The sequence below is a fragment of the Pteronotus mesoamericanus genome, unplaced genomic scaffold (assembly GCF_021234165.1).
Source record: "Pteronotus mesoamericanus isolate MK-2021 breed Mesoamerican mustached bat unplaced genomic scaffold, CSHL_Meso_final contig_52, whole genome shotgun sequence".
NCBI lineage: Eukaryota > Metazoa > Chordata > Mammalia > Chiroptera > Mormoopidae > Pteronotus > Pteronotus mesoamericanus.
This window is the reverse complement of record NW_026555189.1, coordinates 11,830,447-11,849,283: the sequence shown is the minus strand read 5'-3', so window position 1 is coordinate 11,849,283 and position 18,837 is coordinate 11,830,447. Positions and strand designations below refer to the sequence as shown.

Sequence of the window (18,837 nt, the reverse complement as noted above, 5' to 3'; positions counted from 1 at the left end):
TCCACCTGCCGTAGTCCATGTCCCACAAATAACATTTCACCTTCAATCAAGAAAGAAGCAGAATTTGAAAAAGATGGCTCATCTGAACTTGAGCCCCAGCTATGTACTTCAGACTGTAGCTCCGTGTCTACCCTTTTGCCTAAAACACAGCCTCTGCCCAGAACCACAATGCCTGGAAACCAAGGTGGTCCTGGAGAGAAAATGCTATTTAAGGGGGTAACATTCCATTTGGGTACATTGCAGCCATTGGACCCCCTGGTCTGGGGAAAGCAGCTGGGTTTGTGCCAGGGAGACTACCCACTCTAGGAAATGGGACCAAAGTCTTGGCTACAGGGCCATTCATCCTTGGAAAGGAAGATGGGTTTAGACCCAGGGTCCCAGTTGGCCTTGCAAAAGGAGCTGGGTTGATACCCACAGGGCCCGCTGGAGAAGAGCCCAGAGGCCCTGGAGCTGACCTGGGAAAAGTAACCTGGCCAGGGCCTAGTGGGCCAGTAGACCTTGGGAACGTAGTTGGACTTGGACCTTGTAAGCCAGTGCCCCTTGAGAAGTTAGCTGGATTGGGTCCTAAAGGCCCAGAGGCTCTTGGGAAAATTGCTGGATTTGAGCCCTGGAGGCCTGCAGACCTCTGGAAGGTAGCTGGGTTTGAAGCTAATGTGCCAGAAGACTGGGAGAAGGCAGCTGGGTTCAGTGCCCCTGAACCTGTCCCCCTTGGAAAGGGGTTAGCATTTACTCCCATGGGGCCAGCTGGCCTCGAAAAATGAGCCGAATTAGGGCCTATGGGGCCAGGAGCCCTTGACATGGGAGATGGGCTTGGCCCTGGAAGGCCAATTCCTCGAGAGCCAGGACCCGAGTTTGGGCCCATGGGGCCAGGTATTCTTGCCATGGAAGGTGGGCTTGTGCCCATGTTTCCAGAGGTCTGTGAGAAAGAAGCTGAATTTGCTCCTAAAAGACCTGCTGCTCTTAGAATAGGGGCAAGATCTAGGCCCTGAGGTCCAGCCATTCTTAAGTTAAGACCAGACCCTGTGCTCAAGAGGCCACCTGCTCTGGTATCCAGATTAGGGCCTGGGCCTAAGCCACCTGCCCTTGGGTTGGGCCCAAGGCCTGGGCCCAGGCCACCTGTTCTTGGGGTGGGCCCCAGGCCAGGGCCTGGAAACACACCTGACCTTGGGGCAGGGTTTGTACCTACGAAGCCCGATCTCAGATTGGGACTTGGTCCAGGGCCCAGGCCAACGGGCCTATTATTGGGAGGACCATTTCCAGAAGTCAAGAGGATACCTGTTCTCAGGTTGGGTGCAGATCCAGGGCCCATGGGGCCGCCGCTTCTAGAGTCAGGACCTGTTCCAAGGAGACCACCTGCCCTTGAGTTGGGCATAGGACCTGGCCCTGGCAGACCCCCTAACCTTGGGTTAGACAGAGGCCCTGGGCCTGGAAGAGCCCCTGCTCTAGGGTTTAGAGCTGGGCCTGGGCCCGGGCCCGGGCCTGGACCCGGGCCCAAGAGGCCACCTGGCCTTGGGAAAGAAACTCCACTTGTGCCAGTGGGGTTCATTCCCCTTGGAAAAGAAGCCATGCCTGGGTCACGAGCACCAGCAGGGAAAGGTGCTGGATTTGAAGCCAATGAACCTGATGAAGCTGGAAAAGGAGAAGGGTTCCTTGGAAATGGAGCCAGGTTTCCACCAAGAGAACCAGATGTCATGAGGAGGGAATCTGAGATCATGCCCAGTGGGTGGCCTGTGTTTAGGACAGGACCCCCCTGTGGTCCCAGGGAACCGTCGAGCCGTCCTCGAGGTGGCAGTGGAGCACGAGTCCAAGGAGTTGGCCGCTCTCTAGGGAAAAGCCGGGGTTCTTTCATACTTTCTTGGGAACGTTGGTGATAATGGGCTTGGGGCGAGTTTTGAAAAGAATCTTGTTTTTGATGAGTGCTGTCACCAAGTACCGGGTGCCAGTCTCGCAGCCACGTTCATCACAGTCCTGCTCCCCAGAAGTGTGTTTGACAAGGACAGCAAAAGGTTTCTCCAGGTGGATGATTTTCCCATACAGGATGTGATGCCCCACGATCAGCACAGGGATTCCCTTTGGCAGAACAAGAATGAATGCCTGAGGTTCAGGGCAACATCACAATGCGCAGGTGCTTCCTAGAGATGCTCTTGGCAGGCAATACTGGCACTTGTACTCCCTGGTCTGACTCTTCCATTGCTGAGCAGCCACAGTGGACAACCCACCCTCGTGCCCTTTATTGCCCAGGCAAGAGATTTTTCATTTTTAGAACTGTGACTTTTCGAGACTCCTCAAAGCTAAATTTCCCTGCTATTACATAGGTGAGGGGAGAACAAGCAGATAGCTTAGCAGATTAGCTAGACCTTGAATAACAAACCTGAGGGCAGTCCTCACTCTGGGTCCTGGGAGCACCACCTTGGTGTAGCTTGCTTTCCTGAGGCATTAGGCAGGGAAAGAAAAGCCCCCTCACCTCAGTGGTGTAATGTAGGTCTCCCAGGAGGTTTCCAGCTAATCCAGTGCTGTAGCGAGCCTCGATCTCCCCCTGTAGCTCCATCAGCACCCATTCTGCCAGGCCTCCAGCCCCAGCACTGCAAGCAAAGGGCTGGCGGTTACAATATTTTTGTGGGGTGAAGGATGACTAGTGTCCTACACCACCATTCAAGGCCCAAAGGAACTTTTTGTTGAGCACAAGTTCTTGGGAAACTGGGCAGTGTTACGCACTGAACTAGAGATTGAAATGCAAGGATCTGTATAAGATATACCTGAGGACCCTGAGCCTTCCAATAAAGTATTAAAGCTACAGAGCTCCAAGCATTCAAGCTGAATAAAAAAGTCTTCAAATGTACTCACCTGGAAACAATAATTTGCACCATGAGCCTTCCGTCTTTAAAAAAGCAACTGAAAATAAGCTGTAGAGGGGAAAAAAAGGTTTAGGATAATAACAGTAGCTTGTATTTACTTGTATACTAGGCACTTAATGGTTTGTGTATTCTATTTCATCCCTCTAACAGTTCTATAAGGTGTAAACTTTAAAAAAACTGATATACATATAAGGTTGCTTAAGATCAACAATGGTCAACTACAATGTAAACAGTCAACAAGCTATCACAATTGGGTTCAAGGTCACATAGCTACTAGTCAAAGAACCAGAATTTGAACCCAAGACATACACTGCACAGCCCACTATACTAATAATTTGTCTTCCTCAAGGATATTGTTAAAAGCTAGTTCTTTTAGATTTTACTTTTTTCCTTGGTGATGCTATAAACTTCATGCCTACCACTTTGGTTATCTATCTGGCATTTCAAGGTTCAAAGGACTTCTTTTAACTAGGAGCCCTCAGGACTAAGAAGTTCTCCAGTCAACTTTAGTGAAAGGTAAGCTGATTTCTGACCTAACTCTCATCAAATGCTTTGACCATCTTTCACTTAGACACTAAAAATACTGTACCATTACACTTAGACTCATTTTATACAATACCACCACCTGGTGGTAGGTTTGTGGTACTACACAAGGATGGGTTTACACGGAACATTTTTCTTAGAAACCGGCTTCCCTTGTACTTGCCTTGGGAAGGACAGATTCATGGGGGTATCTAAACTACAACTTCTGTATAAATCTTTCCAATAAATAGATGAAGCTTAGTGGAAGGTTATTAGTCCAGTGTTTACCAAATGCAGTACAGCAAGTTAGTAAGTATAATTGTGCTCAAGCTTACCAAATAAATTAAAACAGGTTTCTTGACTGATCGGTTAATCTTCATTTTGAATCTCCAGGAAAAAGTGCACTGCCATCAAACAGACTTAAAGGACAGCAGAACCTCTACTCTTGAGCACCAAATATACTTTGGGAACATGAGGTCGGTCAAATCACTGCATTTCAAATATAAACGGCAGCTAGCATTTAGTGCGTTACTAGTATGAATCAGATGCTGTGCACATATATGGGTGGTATCTCTATCACTGCGACCACTTCAAGATAGGTACTTATCCCTATTTTGCAGATGTAGCTACTGAGATACACTTGCTTGTATGTAGCACACACATAGCCAGTATGTGGTGGAGCCAGCCTAAGAACCTAGGTCATTTGGCTTTATCTACACTGGTTTTGGCTACCCAATTCTGTCCTCCCAAAGGAGAAAACCAAGTGACAGTGAGAATGAAAAGGCATCAGGCAGGCACTGCATACACCCCAGATCTGGTCAGAAGGGCAACAGAGAATCAAGAAGGCCTCCTCATCCTCAAATAAACCACACCCTCAGAAGCAACACCAGATGTGGGACCAATTAAGAACAGTAACCCAGTAGCTCAGGAGGCCACAGGTCTTCTGACAAATAAGGAGGTCCTAACCGAAATAACCACCAAAAGCAATTCCAAGGTTTCTTGAAGGAGAAAGGGTAACAATTTAAAATCAAAACCCAAAAGGTTTGACTGGAATCAGAACAATCTGGGTGGGATAGATATTGTCATTTTGCTTCTATCTCTGTTTTGAAGTTAATTACTACGAAAACTATTAGCTTAAAAACCTGAAAAAATCAAAATGCCACCACAATTTCTAAGAAAGAAGTCCAGGCAGAGCATTATCTTTATAATACAAAAAGTTTCATTTCTCACTTTTCTGATCATTTAATCTGGAATCTTTAAGTTCTTAAATGAAAACAATTCTATTATGTAGGCACTGTCTTACCACTCCCATTTTACAGATGAGGAAAACAGACTTAAGCTAAAGGTCAAGTAACAAGTCACAAAGTGGTACAGCGGGGATGTGAACTCCATGGTATGGTCTCTCTGGCAGTCCTCTCACAGCCCCTTCTCCTACTAATCTATATTGTCAAATTTTAAAATTCTACTTTAGGGCCTTAAAATATCCTATCACCTGAATCCTATTTTTTTCCCCCTGCAACAGTCGCCCTTAGGCAAAGTAGGTAGGAATAGAGGATGCCTGTGGGAGAACTGATTGCTTTACCAAACTAGCCTTTCTCACAGCACTTTTTACAAAATGGCAAGTAACCTATGCAGACGTTGTAACTTGCCAACAAAGCAGCCATTACATCTGTGGGGCGGGCAATTAAAAAAAGAACAAGGCTGTTTATTATCCTAAGTGTTTATAGAGGACGTTCTTTGACATTGATTCCTTTTAATCTCCAACATTTAATTGTTTTGGTTTCTGAATTTTTAAATTGTTAGACGATTACTGTCTCATAGAGGGAACAATTATCTCCATAATGGTAACTGCCCCCAAAATAAAATATGGCCGAAGAACATGCAGCTTTTACTGAAAGGGGCCTTGACTCAATGGTTTAACTTAACCACAATTAATACATTTTTCCTAGTGCTATGTTTTATAAACTGTTTTCATTAGAATCTTTCCTTTTAAGCTTTTTAAAGAAAGGGAATGAAGGCTTTAACGTCTGCTAGGTCAACAGTTAGCATTTATTGAGTTCTTATTTGGTCCCAGGGACTGTTCCATTCCTTGTGTTTAGGGATACAGGGAGGAAAGTCATCAGATCTGGACTCTATGATTATGCCACTTATCCTATGTATGACAGGGGTAATTTAACTTCAAGTTTCAGTTCCCCACCAATGAATCAGGCATAAAAAAGAACCCACTTCAAGTTGTGAGAATGATACTATGAATGTAGTCTTCAGTACAGTACCTAATACATGGTAATCCTTTAGGATCTAGCTATTGATTACCTGGAGGAACATGGCTTTTTCTTAGTATAGAATGTCTTACTAGTACACTATTATTTTAATGTTTATAATGCAGTAAAATATCCTACAGAAGCAGCAGGTCATCAGAATAAAATCAAGTTTACACAATGGGAGAACAATTCAAACATGGTAGTCAGGGTTCATCAAACTGCTTCAGTTTTGGAAGGTTTTTTCCCTCTAAATAGGACTATTTTTCTGTGTTCCTTTCCACCACATGAACAATTCAGTTAAGTTTGATATACAGATGAATACAGATTATTTTTATTAGTGTTATTGTGGTTTTGTGACTGAAGGGGATGGTCTAAAAGGGATCTTGTCTGTGGACAGCTTTCTATCAAGTGCTAAAATCCTGTTGCTGAATGAGAAGCTTGCCTCCCTCCAAAAAGGGGCTATGGAGGGTAGGTGGAACTGAATGCTTCCAAACTTTTCGTTAGTGAAGAGTGTGTTCAAAAACGTGTGTGGATACTATGCATACACGTGGTACTTTCCCATCACATTTTAGGATTCCCATGATGGAGGGAATCAGTTACTGGTATTTGCAGACAATGAGTGGAAAAGATGGCTTCAGTCGATCTGAGTTACTCCAGTTTTCTCCATCTTCTGCCACTCTGCAACCCCATCTCAAACCTTCCTCCTCTTATCGCTACAGCACTCTATGTTCCCCAAAGCCCCTGCCTCCTGGCCCTGCTCAAAGTCTCCCTCAAACGCGGACTCTTCCTCCCACCAGCCCCCATCTTCTCCACCCTCCCCCTTCCCATCCCTTCAGCTTGGGCTACAAACACTTCCTATTTCTAGTCCCGCCCACTTTCTAGGACTTCTCAATCCGCTTCCCCACGCTTCACCAACCTCCCAGTTACCCGGACTTTCGCTGGGACCTACTGCCAAGCTGTTTAACCCTTTCTCCTACCTCCCAGAGAAACGAGTCTTTACAGAACCTTACTCCACACCCCCTAGAGTGATGTTCCAAACCGTTCACTCTCCTCCAAAGGATACTCTTTAACTTTCTTCTACCACCCTCATTCTCCAAATCGTTCCCTGTTCCCCTCTAATTCTGAAATACTTCGTCCGTTCCTCCAGGACCCCACCCCACTCTTCTCTCACTCCGCCCACAAAAGAACCTGGATCACTATCCAGGGTATCTCTTCTTTCCAACCACCCTCCAAAATCAACTCTCCCAGTATGCCCCCCCCCCGATTTAAAATGTCCCCTCGAACAAACCTCACAGTCCTACAATCCCCACCCCCGAGGGTCCCCTTTCTGATATTCCCGCTACCGCTTGGGTTCCCGTTCTACCCCGTTCCCGCAAGCCTCGTGTGCTGGGCTCCCTCCCCACCGAGGAAGAGCCCCTTTCCGCACATACCTCGAGGATCCGGCCCGCGCCGCCCCCTTCTCCGTCCTCCGCCCGCGCTCGGCCACCCTTTCCGCCCTTCTCCGCTCCGCCCCGCTCGCTCCCTTCCCTCCGCCTTCCGTCTGCACATCGTTCCCTTCCCCCACAATTCCCGGCCTACCTACGCCCGGGGCACCCCCTGTTTCGCCCCCACCTCTGCATGGCCCTGCCCGCGCCCCTCCTTCTTCTTCCCGATCTCCCCTCCCCCGCCAGCCGCTCCCCGCCCCTCGGCTCGCCATTCTTCTCCCGGAGCCGCGCGTCCCGCTCGGCCCCTGCTTCCTAGCTTCCCGTTCCCTCGCAACCTCGCCCCCATCCCCAGCTCTGCCCTCGCTCCCCGCGGCCTCCCGCGCCCCCCCGCCCGCGGCCTGACCTGCAATGGCGGCCGCCGAGCGCGGCGCCGCGCGGCCAACGGGCGACAACCGAACCTCCCGCCGCCGTCGCCGCCGCCGCGAGCACTGCCTGCGCACTTCCGGCCTTGCGCCACGAGCACTTCCGGGGCAGAGCACGCGAGCGCGCGCGCACGTGGGGCTGGGGCGGAGAGAAGCTGGCGCCCATCCGCCGGTAAGTTGGAGAAGGGGTGTGGGAAGCAGCTGTACAAGAGGGCAGTTTGGGTGGCGGGGATGCAGCCTGCCCTAAGTCGAAGCCCCTTGGAACTTCCCAGCTCCCTGTGTCGAGGGCAGGTGGGGACGATTCCGTAGATCCTCGGAGATGGAAGGGGCGGTGGAGACCGCGCGCGTTCTTCAGACGCTGTTTTAGCGGGACAGGGCCCAACACACATTTTCTGCCCTCCGGTTCCTAACCTTGAGGGGAGAACTGAGGAGCGAACCAGACCCGGCTCCTACCGTTACTGAGTGCGTAAGTTGGCGGCGGAGGTGAGGTGGGAGGGGTAGTTGTCAGATGCCAGACCAAGCCGTGTTTCCTCCTCCTCCTCGAGGAGCTCTCAATTCTGGTTGCCCGTCAACCCCCGCTTCACTACTGTTGTTTGAGTCTGTGATTTGCACACTTAGCATGCGTGCAGCAGAGTCAGGGAGAAGTGCTTGCTAAAATGCAGATTCCTAGAGTCTGCCCCCCACGTCCAGAAATTGGAATTCTGGAACTATGAGGTAAAGGCCCGGAATCCTGCCTTTTTAACCATGTTTTGGAGGGAGTTTTGATGCAGGGGTTCTGCAGACTTGACTTTGAGAGACTGAGTTAGGATGTCAGCATCTCTTGCCTCTTTAGAGTGGTGCTGGTGGTATTTACCTTCCTCTTGGCCCTCGGAGAAACCTCACACCCCAAATAAAAAGAACCTTAGTTCTTGAAATACAACTGATCAGCTCTATGTGTTCCCTTTGTTCAAGTTCACGCTCCCATTAGAGAATGAGATTGTGTTCAGTCTTTTGCTCTAAGATGGATTTTTTAAAGTTAATTTATTTTTCCAAATACGTTTGTCTCTGCCTTGCCCCCACCATTTTCCCCTGCCCCCTCCCCCTCTAAGATGAATTTTAAATTCTCACCTCTTTTTCTCATACTACTTCAGCGGTTGTTAGGATTGTTAGAAGTCTGGGTGATGCTCTGTATGTTGACGTTTTAGACTTTTTTCGCAGAAGAATATTGAGCTTCCAGAAGTTGCCTGATAGAGTCTTGGGTGGGGCATAACAGTATCATTAGTTGGATACTTAGAAATGAACCTCAGGGAGATACAGTTTGAGTATCCCATCCAGAGAAGTGATGATAAGGAACAATACATATGACATTTTGCAGTTAACATTTAACGAAAATTACTTTTTTTTCCCCTCCCTTAGGAATGGGTGAATTTAAGGTCCATCGAGTCCGCTTCTTTAATTATGTTCCATCAGGGATCCGCTGTGTGGCATACAATAACCAGTCAAACAGACTGGCTGTTTCAAGAACAGATGGTACCGTGGAAATTTATAACTTGTCAGCAAACTACTTTCAGGAGAAAGTAAGTCATTTGGGAGCCTGATTTGTTGTTTCTGATGTTAATTTTCTTAAGTTCAGTTCTACAAAAATTGTATGTCTTTTGTCGTCAAAGAGATCAAAAGGACGTTAATCTCTATATCCTCTCTCGAGTTGTTTTGAACTATTTAACGTCTGTAGCATGCGATTTCTTGTCTGACTGAAGAAAGAAGCTCAGAGTTTTGATCTGTGTAATGTTGGTTAGAAAGATCCTACCTAGGAATTGGGGCAGTGTACTGTCACTTGGAAACTGAGGTTTGCTGGTTCTTTTGGGCACAAGAAGGGAAACTGTTGAGACCGTTGATTTATATCCATCTGCACACCATTGCAACTTCGGTAATGGAGCATTTCCTGCTACAGTGTCATCCCTATTGCATTGGCAATTCAGAAAAATTGACGAAACATTTCCGTATCAGAAGTTTTGGTGAGGTGATGGCAGGAAGATGCATTTCTAAATCTGTCTGAGAGAATGTAAACTAACAAATATGCCTATATATTGGGAGTAAGATTTTAAATTAGGTAAATAATCCTTTTGGATGTATGCAGATGGCTGTTAACAGCAGCATTTTTTTCCCCAGAGGCACTGATTACTCATTTTAGATGCAACATTTAATTCAATTCACATTTCTTGAGTGTCTCACATGCCCTGGGCACCATGATATAAATGGATAGATGAGAAAATGAATGAATTTAGTGCCCAACAGTCTAGTACTTGGGATGTAGGCTCTCTGTAAAAGTTTCTAAATGAATGGGGAGCAAGTATTAGGCATTAACACAAATGTCAGAGGGCCTATCATGAAGGAGTTTGAAGTCCGGTGGGGACAAGGTGAATATACAGTTTCTAAACTGTCGTAAGTTTTATATAAAACTAAGCACAGGTGTATAATCTTAGTGGAGAGCTACTGTACTCTGATGAGATGGGTTTAGGAATCTTGCCAAAGGGATGACTTACTGAGCCGACCACTGAAGAACAAATAGGAGTTAAAAAATTATTGGTCACCACAGTCGGGTCACATTCTGTAGTGTGAAAAACATGCTGTGGTTCATGCTTGTTGCATCCTGGGTTTTCCTTGTCACTTACGAAAACTAATTATATTGTTTATGTGTTTAATGTCTTTCTTCCCCACTGAACATCAAATTTTATGAAAACAGGGACCATGTCAGTGATGTTCATGATTATATTCCCAGCATTAAGTAAGTGTTTAGTACAAAGCCAGTGCTGAGTTCACATTTGTTGAATGAATCAAGTCAACCATTCTTACTTAGTGTCTCTTACTCTCTCATCTGTTTTTTCAACAATGAATTCTATCTAGTCTTCTGCTTCCTCCATATTTGCTACTATTTAAGATTACTTAGCTCTGTTGATCACTCCCAGAACAAGGAAAAATCATACCTATTAGAGTGGAAAGTATAGGGACTAAGAATAGGGAGACCAACATTTTCTTCATGTTATTGACTTTGGCACTTTGGGCAAGCCACTTAACCCACAAGTACTTTGGCCTTTTCAAGTTCAAATAGGAAAAATTATATCTACCCAGTCTCTTGTGTCAAGCAAATAAAAGAAAAAGAAAAGCTTTGATAGGTATGGAACATTTTTAGGGCTAAGAAAGCACTTAGAAATAAGATTTGAATGAAAAAGTGGAGTGAGCTGCATTAGTTTATCTAATTTTCATTTTTTAAACAGCTTTTTACAGGTAAAACTGACCCAATAAGCAACATTTATTTAAAATATATACATTGATAACTTGACGTAATTATACACCTTTGAAATCATCAATCCGTCAAGATACTGCATTGATTTTTTTAAAGATAAATACATCAAATACAATTGGATAAAAACTTTATTCTACTGAAAAGGTTTTACAGAACAAGTCCTAGTAAAAGAAACAAAACCAGCTGTGGAATAATTAAAATGTGAACCTGGGGAAAAAAAATGAAAATGTCAGTAGAAATGATCTTTTGGTAGCACAAAACCCCACACTGTTTTGTTTTGTTTTTTTAGGGAAGTATTTAATTTTTCACCACTCGGTGACCACTCAGTGTTGATAGCTGGTGCGTCCGTGATGGACTGAGAAGTTATGGTGTTTCTGTAGTTTTTCCCAGGTCATGAGTCTCGAGCTACAGAAGCTCTGTGTTGGGGAAAAGGACAGCGACTCTTCAGTGCTGGACTCAATGGAGAGATTATCGAGTATGATTTGCAGGCATTAAACATCAAGTATTCTATAGATGCCTTTGGAGGACCCATTTGGAGCATGACTGCCAGCCCCAGTGGCTCTCAGCTTTTGGTCAGTAAGCAACTGTTGGTAATCTAAACTAAGATTTCTCATGTGCTCTCTTAAACTTCTTCCATGTGTTCATAGGATGGTAGGTTAAAGTTACATCATGGCATATAGTGACTCCAATCTGAGCTGGATTCCAGCAACCCCAGTATAAGATTGGAGTTGATATTGGGGATTAAAAATCCCTTGTCCTTGCCCTGGCTGTTGTGGCTTAGTTGGTTGGAGCATCATCTTGTAAGCTGGAAGGTCAAGGTTGTGGGTTCATTTCCAATCAGGGCACAGGCCTACGTGGTGGGTTTGGTTCCTGGTCAGGGCGCATTTGAGAGGCAGTGGATCAGTGTTTCTCTCTCACATCGATGTTTCTCATCCTTTCACTCTCTCCCTCCCTTAACCCCTTTGAAAACAATAAGCATGTCCTCAGGTGAGGATAAATAAAGCGTTAAAAAAAAATCCCTCGCTCTTTTGCATCCTTTCTGCTCTGCTTTGGACGTTTTTTATTTATTTATAAAATGAGAGGGTTAGTTTGGTTGCCCAAACTTCGTTCTTTGGAATTGAGAGTTGTAGAGACTTTTTTTGTTTAGTTGTGCTTTGTGTTTTACGATAAATTTCATTTCAGAGTAGAGCATATTAAATCCTTTTGTAGAGTCACAATGCACTAATGTACATTTGAAGTTCTGAGGTCCTTCCACCAGTTAATCTGTGCAAGTATGTTTCGGCACAGTGTTTTGTTTGAGCACAGACTGACACTACTCTGCCCACAGCATTAGCGTTAGAATGGGTGCTTTCAGAGATTTAATTTTCTCTGATAAGACTATGATTCTCTTTTACTTTGCACTAATTTGTGCATATCTTGGTAAGTCTCTGTTTAGGTTATATAGTTAATAGGTCTTTTATTTAGGCCATGGGGCTGAGGCAGAGATGTACTGTGAGATCCCACTTTTCTGTTCTATGTCCAGTGCAGGAACTGGGCCACTAATTAGCCTGCTTTCTTTGTGGGATGTGAAGGCTGCCAAGAATACACTGTCAGTTTCTTGGTGCCAGTACTTTTTTTCTCTCACCAACTATTTTTCAGAGCAAGTGATCAGTGTAGGAAGAAATGTATGTATTTGTAAATACGTATATTTAGTTAAAAATGTAAAATGCTATTTTCTGTATTTTCTACCTCTTTTCCTCCAATAGGTTGGTTGTGAAGATGGATCTGTGAAACTGTTTGAAATCATGCCAGATAAGATCCAGTTTGAAAGAAATTTTGATCGGCAGAAAAGTAAGGGTCATTTCTGGTGGAGGATTGAATAGCTTTAACGGGTATTTACATTCCTGTGCCACTGGGGCTGAACATTGCCCCACAGGTCCAGGAAATGTTTTGTCTGTGTGCAGACTATATGAGCGCAGGGTGTGTGTGGGAAGTCGTCTCCAGCTCAGGCTTTCTCCGTCGTACAACACAGTTGTGATTGCCTGGTTAAGTAATAATATAGAAAACCAGAAATCCAAAATAGGAAAGCTAGTGTTTCTGTGTAAGTTGATTAGTTAATTCTCAGTTATTTTTGTGGTATTTTAACAAGTATGCATGAAGTTTGGAAACCAGAATTTCATATTTGGGGGCTGTGGTTCTTAATTGTGCTAATGCATTCAAATGGGTCGAGGAGTTCTGTAAATAATTGCTTATACTTGGGCTTCCCCTGGACCAATTGACACTGACCTCTAGAGCAGGTGCTGGCGAACTGTTTTCTGTGATAAGACTGATTCTCTTTGGAGTTGCACTATTTTGTGCAATATCTTAGTAAGTCTCTGTAAAGACACAAGATAGTAAATATTTTAGGCTTTGCAGGCTACGCAGCTTCTGCCAACTCTCTCGTGGCACAAAAGTAGCCATAGATAATACTTAAACGGGCATGGCCATACTCTGTAAAACTTAATTTTTCAAAAGAAGGTGGCAGGCCTGATTTGGCTTTCAGGGCTGTACTTTGCCGACTCCCTTATTGAGAAAATAGTAACTATCCCATGTTTGTCTGTGTCCATTAGTAATATTTATCCTCTGCTACTCAGATTTATATTTTGATTATTTTTAAATATCTTGTGTTCTTTTCAAATCACTAAGGTGATACAGTGATTCTTAAAATTTTCATATGTTTAGCCAAATATAAAAGAGAAAATATTTCGTTATATAGACCACGTTTTGGGATGATCTTCTAGATTTTTTTGTATATTCATATAAACAAATACATAGGGAGCACACGTACCTGTTTTCAGCTTCCTTTCACTTGTCACATCACAGAAGGCTGGCAGTCATGCCAGTCTGCCTGGTATGGCATTTTATCGTGTTCCGTAAAGTATTTAGCCAAATTCCTACTGATGGGTAGCCTTTTTTTTTTTTTTTTTTTTAACTACTACAACCAGTAGTGCAGTGAATATTTTTATATACAAATTTTGGGGCACTCGTGCAAGTATTTCTCTTTGATTAATTCCCAGTGCAATTACTGGGCCAAATATGCACATTTTCATTTTGTTAGCTTACTGCCAGATCATCCTTAAAAGGTTGTGGTTCTGTGCACTCCCATCAACCATTTATATGTTACTAAAATTAGTATCAAATACTTCATTTTGGATCCCAGGGCAGTTGTTCCTCATCTGTTATAACAACAGTTTTTCACAAGAGTGCAGTAGTGAGAGAGTTAAGACTATAGAACACTAGCCCTGTTGATAATTGTGAAAGGAGAACTCAATGATCTTTTGCTGTATATTTATGTGTGTGTCACTTTCTTTTTTGTTGTTTAACTCCCAAGGTCGCATCCTGAGCCTCAGCTGGCATCCCTCTGGTACCCACATTGCAGCTGGCTCCATAGACTACATTAGTGTGTTTGATGTCAAATCAGGTGACTGTTTTTCTCAATTCATTTGGGATGTGGGTCTTGTTTGTCCAGTTCACATTTCTGGGTTCCCAAAAGCTGGAACCCTTGTCATACTTGCAAGGACATTTAAGGCCTAACCTCTCATTAGTTTTCTGGGATGTTCTTCAAGAATTTCAGACCTTTTTTGGTTTACTGATCCTTCTTTGGGGGGAATCTTGGTTCTTCCATGGGATGCAGTATTTTTTATCATAAGAAATCACAATAGCCCTGACCAAGTGGCTCAGTTGATTGGAGCATTGTCCTGTGCACCAAGAGGTTGTGTTTGATCCCCGGTCAAGGCACGTACTCAGTTGCTGGTTCAGTCCCAAATCAGGGTGCATATGAGGCAGCTGGTGAGTGTTTCTCTTCCTCCTTCCCTCCCTCCCTTTCTCACTCTATAAAATCAATGAACATATCCTCCTGTGAGGATTTGAAAAAATAAGAATCCATATCTTTAAAAAAAATAAAAGAATTTACAATAAAATTTGCCCTCAACTAGTAAGACGTTAATGATCAGTAGAACAGCTATTTATTTATGCCAGTTCCTAGTAAAAGTGAGCCTCTGTCTTTGAGGAACATACGATCTTGGTAGCGGAATTGGTGAGATGTAAAGTCAGGAAAGTAGAGAACTCCATTCTTTTTCTGCTGTTGGCCTGGAAAATTGGCTAATGGAATCCTTCAGTGATGACTTGACTTTGCTTAAAATTAACAGTTTGTTAGGTGGCCATGTCTCTACCCATTTAAGATGAGGTAAAACTGATTAGTATGCCTCCTTTTTCTTCAGTGCATTAATAAGTTTTTATTGTTATCAGTAATACATACATACATATAGTCAAAGAACTCCTTAAGGCTTGTTACAAAAAAGCGGGATTCTCTCTTTTCCCTTTTTCCGCTTCTCAAAGGCAACCACCTACAACTGTTAGCTGATTCTTTTGGTATTTATCTTTATGCTATACCTAGTATGCTTATTAAGATATATTTTGATTTTTCAGTTTTCGACCATTATTTACTAATTTCCACCATTTAGCCCTCTTTCTACCATCTGCTACATGCACACTTTTTCCTGACCCTCCTAGTATGGTTGTATTATAACTGTTCAGATTAGTAGTCACTATTTTCATAATAATGAAATGTAAATATAAATACTACTTACACAGTATATTACCTTTACTACCCTGTATGCTTTTTGTTAATATTGTTTCTCTCCCTCTCATTCTTTCCTTCCACACATACACATATATACATGTATCTGTCTCACTAATTCTTCCCCACATTCTTTTAGTTGTACAAATTAGGTTAAAATACATCTGGTTTCCTTTCTACCATTCTTGTCTTCCTGAATGATTCCCTGCCCAAGCCTCTGACTTGCTCCAGTGTAGCCAGTTTCTGGGCTTCCTGCACAACTGTGAGATCTCAAACTGTGAGATTTTTCATTCATTCCAGGGATCCCCTTTGCTTTTCTCATTGGTAGAATCCCATTTCCATGTCATTCACTTTCCTAGTTTATTCTTTTTGTTTGGTGGATCCTGAGAAAGGGTTCATGAGAAAGGATTCTGGGTTGGAAATTATTTTCCCTTAGAATTTTGAAGCCATGTCACCACTGTGCTCTAGCCTCTAGTATTGTTATGAAGTCTGGTGCTATTCTGAGTAGATCCTTTGTATGGGTCTCAGCCCCGCCCTGGAAGCTTTTAGGACCTTCTCATTATCCTTACTATTCTAAAATTTAATAATTATGTTTCTTGGTGTGTAGATCTGTTAACATATTTAATAGAGCCTTAGTAGGCTCTTTTAATTCAAAAATCATGTTTTTCCATTCTAGGGAAAATTCTAGTAATTATTTTATAGATGAGCTTCCATTTTCTCTTTTCTGGAATTTTATTTGGATGTTATCTCTTCCAATTTTTTTGTCTCTTTTTTTCTTTATCTCTTTGACATTGTACTCTGCTTCCTTGGGGACTTTGTCATCTTTATCTTTAAATCCTGTTTTTGAGTTCTTAATTTCTTTCATTTTTAGAGTTTTTGTTTCCTGATTTTTACAGCATTCTTTTTCTCTTTCATTATATACTAGCTCTTCTCTTTCTAAGGCTACTCGTTATAGTGTTTGTCAAGTGTTCTTCACCCTAACACTGTTTCCTCCTTGTTATTTATTTTTTTTTAGTCTGCTTTGCCCCTGCCTTTCATATTAAAGCTTTCCCCACATGGCTGGTGACTGCTCTCATCACCACACGAGTGGAGTTCATTGCACATGGGCTTCACTGAAGAATGATCTGGCTGGAATGTTTGGAGAACCTCTAAGGACTGGGTTATTTAGATCTTTTGTGATGGTCATATTCCCCAGAAATATTTTTTTTCACACTTCCATTTTTTTTTTAAGATTTTATTTTTAGAGAGAGGAGAAGGGAGAGAAAGAGGGAGAGAAATGTCAGTGTGTGAGAGAAACATTGATGTATTACCTCTTGCACACCCCACAGCCGGGGACCTGGCCCACAACGCCGGCACGTGTCCTGATGGGGAATCAAACCAGTAACCGTTTGGTTCGCAGGCTGGCACTCAGTCCACTGAGCCGCACCAACCTGGGCGAAATGTTCTTTTAAATTCTCCTGCCTCGTGATAATGAGCCGGGACATCAGCATTCTAAGAAGAAAACTGGTGTTTCCAACATTTACGTGATCTACTTTCCATACAGTATCCCCATCCTCAATTGTGCTGATGTCCCTCTTCAGAGAGTAGGTCTCTAGCTTTCTGTTGAGGTGGGGTTTTGGGGAAATGCTTCTTAGTTAGGGGTGGGTATCTGAGGGATTAAAAGTTTCTTAACCTTACTTTCAGCCAAACTCTGCTTTGAGCCCCACCTTCACCTCTGTTCCCAGAGTGTCTGGGGTCACCAGTGCCCGACTTTTCTGAGGATTCCATGGCATAAGTCAGGAGTCTTGGCTTTCCCCACAGCTGACTTGGGACTTAGTTTCAGGGCTCTGCTAAGTCAGTTACCATTCTATAAGTGCCCATAAATTGTCACTGTTGTCTTCTCTTTCTTTCCCGTGAGGTTTTGGAAAAGAGCGAAGTGTAACGGGTGTGTGCAGTTGGCTAGTTTTAAGTGAAGTCTTGTGTGTCTTTTCCATTTCATCCTTCCCCTTGACCCCCAAATTTCCGTCACTTCCGTCTCTCCCTATCATCTTTGGGCAACTATTTTGGTGTTCAGAAACTGAGTTCACCATAACTAGTATCTTCTGGCTGTTTATGCTCAGGCAGCTAACCTAATGTATGTCTACCACAGGCAGCTTTTGAAGACGAAAGGAGTAATAATTACCATTCAAACTTGGGCTTTTCTTATTTTTCAGGGAGCTCTATTCACAAGATGCTTGTGGATAGGCAGTATATGGGCGTGTCTAAGCGGAAGTGTATCATATGGGGTGTGGCCTTTTTGTCTGATGGCACGGTCATAAGTGTGGACTCCGCTGGGAAGGTGCAGTTCTGGGACTCAGCTACTGGGACGCTTATGAAGAGCCAGCTCATCGCAAATGCTGATGTGCAGTCCATCGCTGTATCCGATGTGAGTATAGTCCCTGTTTTAAGCGGTCCCTGTACAGTCTGAGGGGCACGTGGAGAAGGCCATGGCAGCAGCGTGCCACGAACACTCGTCCCTGATCCTGAATATTGTACGGCAGGAAGATGAGCTTAGGAAAATAGCTCTGAAAAGCCACGTGATTTCCCTGAACTCTCATTCCCTCACAACTAGAGAATATTCTCTAACTAGTTGTCTGAAAGATTAGTTAGCAGAAAGCTTTTCTGCAGACACACCTCACCCCTAGTTAATCCAGTCTGATTGTAGTTAGTGCACAGGTACCCTAGAAGAATCTAGAGAAGCGCTGTTTCCTCTCTGTACAATTGTTCTGCTTCTTGACTTGGGAAATTAGAAGATAATTTTACAGTGATTTTGAAAATATTAATTGTCTCCTGTTTGAATAGACTTACGCAGATTTTTGTGGAACAGATGTGCCTCTTTCCTTTTGTAACCAGCAGTCTTACTCAGAAGTGTTTGGGTATTTTAGCAGTGAGGTGTGGAAGTCACTTCCGGATTTGACTAGATCCTCTATTCTTTACCTTCTTAGTTTGAGAACTACTTGCTATCTTAAGTGTGAAAACCGTTTTTAGTGCAGAGATCACTCATGTTTGCTTTTCTTGGCCTGTAAAATGTTCTTGTCCCATTTCATATGTTTTCCATGAGAACAATTTGATGTGTGTTAAAAGCCCTGTGAAACATTTAGATGTTAACCGATAAAGTATAGAAAAATATAAGTGAAATGAATGGGAGAAATTCTCTTTCTAAAATAGTCTTGATCCAAAATGGTTGGAATTATTATCCTTAAGACTTAATTATTATATTTAGTATCATTTAAATTGTACTAGCTTTACTCAAATGTTATGCTTCTTTTTCAAAGACCAAGTATATTTATGTATATTTAGTACTATGTAACAATGTTCAAGATGTATTGTTAAGGGGGAAAACAGTATAAGAGTATATAATATAGGACATAATAGTGTATAAAGAGAAGAAGGGGCAGATTTATATATTAGACATTAGATATTTATATATTAAATATTTTATGTATATGCAGTTA

At 43.2% G+C, this 18,837-nt stretch overlaps 3 protein-coding genes across 4 annotated transcripts in view; 1 reads left to right on the top strand and 2 right to left on the bottom strand.

Moving 5' to 3' along the window:
- Positions 1-27: 27 nt before the first annotated feature.
- DERPC (DERPC proline and glycine rich nuclear protein) lies at positions 28-1,849 on the bottom strand. Its single transcript, XM_054579273.1, has one exon. It carries the CDS (start codon positions 1,847-1,849, stop codon positions 209-211), a length of 1,641 nt encoding a protein of 546 aa, XP_054435248.1. The 3' UTR covers positions 28-208.
- On the bottom strand, positions 1,846-7,529 carry CHTF8 (chromosome transmission fidelity factor 8). The gene is made up of 4 exons (XM_054579274.1): positions 7,466-7,529; positions 2,845-2,903; positions 2,465-2,582; positions 1,846-2,070 (listed from the first exon to the last, which is right to left on the bottom strand). Exons 2-4 carry the CDS (start codon positions 2,865-2,867, stop codon positions 1,846-1,848), a joined length of 366 nt encoding a protein of 121 aa, XP_054435249.1. The 5' UTR covers positions 2,868-2,903; positions 7,466-7,529.
- A 47-nt stretch (positions 7,530-7,576) lies between these two features.
- UTP4 (UTP4 small subunit processome component) overlaps positions 7,577-18,837 on the top strand; it is a 28,139-nt gene continuing 16,878 nt past the window's right edge. Inside the window, exons 1-6 of one of the 2 annotated variants that reach the window (XR_008529613.1) lie at positions 7,577-7,656; positions 8,880-9,040; positions 11,148-11,339; positions 12,513-12,597; positions 14,117-14,206; positions 17,557-17,768. Coding sequence is in view for 1 of the 2 variants with exons in the window: in XM_054579271.1 (XP_054435246.1) it covers positions 8,882-9,040; positions 11,148-11,339; positions 12,513-12,597; positions 14,117-14,206; positions 17,557-17,768 (738 nt within the window). In the remaining variant the exon portion in view is untranslated. The remainder of the gene's footprint in view (positions 7,657-8,879; positions 9,041-11,147; positions 11,340-12,512; positions 12,598-14,116; positions 14,207-17,556; positions 17,769-18,837) is intronic. The other variant, XM_054579271.1, reaches the window with a different exon arrangement.

Bases quoted from the DNA above. Each gene is read 5' to 3' on its own strand.
- DERPC (XM_054579273.1), bottom strand. From the start codon at position 1,849: ATGAAAGAACCCCGGCTTTTCCCTAGAGAGCGGCCAACTCCTTGGACT.
- CHTF8 (XM_054579274.1), bottom strand. From the start codon at position 2,867: ATGGTGCAAATTATTGTTTCCAG. The intron at 2,583-2,844 runs GTGAGTACATTT...CTTTGCTTGCAG, and splicing joins GTGCAAATTATTGTTTCCAG to TGCTGGGGCTGGAGGCCTGG. The intron at 2,071-2,464 runs GTGAGGGGGCTT...GTTCTGCCAAAG, and splicing joins ACCTACATTACACCACTGAG to GGAATCCCTGTGCTGATCGT.